We start from the raw sequence: 3,165 nt of genomic DNA, 5'->3' as shown, positions 1-3,165 counted from the left end.
ACCTAGGTCTTTTATGAAAAATGGTTTTAGTACCATTGTTTATACCTTTCTAGAAATGAAAATTTTAGTTTGAAATTTGGGACGTTGCATCTAAGTTTAAACTAAACCTACTTTCCTGAACCGCCACCAAATTGGTATTGGTATCGTACCATGTACTTCAAGTCTGTATTTTATGTCATTTCGATTTCGGTTCTAGTATCGAGTTCACCACTATATGGTGAAAATGCTTTTTGTGTTTTTTAAATAATTTCAAAAATTGTCAATGAATTATCAATAATCTCAATATAGTATAACTTAGATGATAAAAAAGAGGTATAATGGTTAATTTATATGTATTTAATAGATACAAATTAATAGAGTTACTATCAAGAACCATGTATACAACTTTTGAAAACTATATAAACAAATGATGTCAACATTTAAAAGTTGGACTAAAACTTGAATGTACACCACAGAAAACAAAATGTAATTCATTCTCTGATTTATTAGTTGTATATTATTCTCGTAAGTTGATCATGTTACAAAAATTCATTTTGGTTGCTAAATCCATCAAAGAAACATGAGCTAAGATATTGATTGTATGAATAAAATGGTTATTAATAAGATATTGTCGGATTATGAGTTTTTGGGATTACCCCACGGCACCCAAAAACAGATCCAGACAAAGTAAAGAGAAGCCGACAAAAAAGATGGCAAAATGGGAATTAGTAACTTATCGGAGGCCATTTGCAATTCCATTGGAGATAATACGGTGAGCAAACGACGAACAATAAACTACACATTTTGATGACAAAAGGAGAGACTTTTCAGTTTCACGCGATGAAGAAGCTCAGCTCTCTTAATCTCATGGTGGTGAATCGCTGAGTCGCACCTTTAGTTTCAGGTATCTGGATCTCGTCTGTGATCGGATTCTGTCCAGAGAGACGAAGGAGTAGAGTAGTGTTGATTAGGTTTGTTCGTAAAAGATGAGCTGCGGGAATAATGGATACAACAGTTTGGAGATGGAGTACATTAAGAAGCATCATAGGCACGAGATTTCCGAGAATCAATGCACCTCCGTTCTCCTCAAGCACATCAAGGCCCCTGTTCATCTCGTAATTCATCTGATTTAACCTCCTAGATGTTTATTATTCTTCTCTTTCTCTGTGTGGATTACCGTTTTTATTCTTATCTAGATTAATGTGTGTGGATAAGAGGTCGGTTGTGTTCGATCAGATCTCGGAAGATTTTAATTTCGTTTAGGATGTTCTGTTCTCGTTACACGCAAATATCTTTGTTGTATGAGTTTATAACTTACTTATATACGACGAGTAACGTGTGACGAATTGGATTCGAGAAGAGTAGGAATTTGGATACATACATATATATATATATATATATATATATATATATATATATATATATATATATATATATATATATATATATATATATATATATATATATATATATATATATATATATAACTTTCATGTATTGCCTAAATATATGAGACACAAGTGGTTTCACTAAATACTATTATTCTTTACATCTATCTATTTATGTCCATTGTTTTACGAAATGACGCAAACATTTGACAACTCTACAGAATCATAGTAGTTGTTTTTTAGAGAAATGAGAGATGGTTTTGAGGGGAGGGCTTTGGTTGACTGATGACTTGTGGTTGATTTTGATTGTAAGATGGATGAGATATTGTTAGAACCCTTTTTTTCCGAAATTAATTACAAGCTGAAGTATGATGGTAGTTTTCATTTCACATTGATGTGGAAAAATGATGTTTTAATTTATGTGATTTGATTGATAGGTTTGGTCTTTGGTGAGAAGATTTGATGAACCACAAAAGTACAAGCCATTTGTTAGCAGATGTGTTGTTGCTGAGGGAAATCTTGAGATCGGTAGTCTTAGAGAAGTTGACGTTAAGTCGGGTCTTCCTGCGACTACAAGCACCGAGAGGTTGGAACTCCTTGATGACGACCAGCATATCTTTAGCATCCGGATTATTGGTGGGGATCACAGGCTCAGGGTGCGTAATCAAATGCAGCTCTGTTTATAATTATAATAATTAAAGCAATATCTATCTGTTGTCCAAAATTTTTTTTTTTTTTTTTAAAAAAAAAAATATGAGTTTTGATGCAGAATTACTCTTCAATTATCTCGGTCCACCCAGAAATGACTGAAGGGGGGAGGCCAGGGACTCTAGTGGTGGAGTCGTTTGTTGTTGATGTGCCTGAAGGGAACACCAAGGATGAAACCTGCTACTTTGTGCAGGCACTCATCAAATGCAATCTCAAATCCCTTGCTGATGTGTCTGAACGCCTTGCAGTCCAAGACAGGACGGAGCCCATTGATCGGATTTAGTAAAGTAAGATTAGATTAGATTTTGGATTTGAAGGTACCACGGATGAAGCTTCTTTTAAGGCTGTATGGCTTTTGGTGACGGACTGGTACTCTCACCAAGTTTTTCCCCTTCTGTCTGTCTGTCTGTCTGTCTGTAGCCTCAAAAACCACACCACAGGTGTATACCCTCAAAATGCTTAATGCTATTGCTAGTTTGGTACTCAACCAAGCCAAGGTTTCTGTCCGTTGTTGAGGTTTTCAGCTTTGCTGGGATGCTGCTCATGGTCTAAATCTAGTTGTGAATAAAAGTGTGATGGAAAACAGGTCTCGTCTCTTATGTATTCTATTTGTTTCATGTACCTAGCTTAATATATATATATATATATATATATATATATATATATATATATATATATATATATATATATATATATATATATATATATATATATATATATATATATATATATATATGTTTAAAACTGCAAACTACCACACCCACTCCACTTGATTCTACATGTTACACCACTACCCTGTTAGGCTGCATCTGTTAGGAACGGGACATGATGGGACTAGATAGGCTTTTTTTTTTAATGTTTATGATAAAGGAATTTACATCTTTTACATGGAGATTGAGTGCCAGAACTTGTTCCACCTTTATCGGCGAGATAAAAATTTCAAGTTTCGCCCTATTGACATTGGTCACAACCCGTCTTGTGCACAATGATGCAACCAAGCATCTTGTGTAACAAATGGAAATCTAACCAAGCCAAGTTGGTTTCGAGAACCCTATTCTAGAAAACTGATTTCAACCGAGCCGTTGAATGG

At 34.5% G+C, this 3,165-nt stretch overlaps 1 protein-coding gene across 1 annotated transcript; it reads left to right on the top strand.

Moving 5' to 3' along the window:
* The first annotated feature begins 746 nt into the window (after positions 1–746).
* LOC111888868 (abscisic acid receptor PYL8) lies at positions 747–2,692 on the top strand. The gene is made up of 3 exons (XM_023884997.3): positions 747–1,094; positions 1,805–2,023; positions 2,137–2,692. Exons 1-3 carry the CDS (start codon positions 966–968, stop codon positions 2,356–2,358), a joined length of 570 nt encoding a protein of 189 aa, XP_023740765.1. The 5' UTR covers positions 747–965; the 3' UTR covers positions 2,359–2,692.
* Positions 2,693–3,165: the final 473 nt, after the last annotated feature.

The sequence above is a fragment of the Lactuca sativa genome, chromosome 2 (assembly GCF_002870075.4).
Source record: "Lactuca sativa cultivar Salinas chromosome 2, Lsat_Salinas_v11, whole genome shotgun sequence".
NCBI classification, from domain to species: Eukaryota; Viridiplantae; Streptophyta; class Magnoliopsida; order Asterales; family Asteraceae; genus Lactuca; species Lactuca sativa.
This window is presented reverse-complemented; position numbering and strand designations above follow the sequence as displayed.

Coding starts and splice junctions, on each gene's coding strand:
- LOC111888868 (XM_023884997.3), top strand. CDS start 966: ATGAGCTGCGGGAATAATGGATACAACAGTTTGGAGATGGAGTACATT. Junction 1,095..1,804: donor TCAAGGCCCCTGTTCATCTC/GTAATTCATCTG, acceptor TTTGATTGATAG/GTTTGGTCTTTGGTGAGAAG. Junction 2,024..2,136: donor GTGGGGATCACAGGCTCAGG/GTGCGTAATCAA, acceptor GTTTTGATGCAG/AATTACTCTTCAATTATCTC.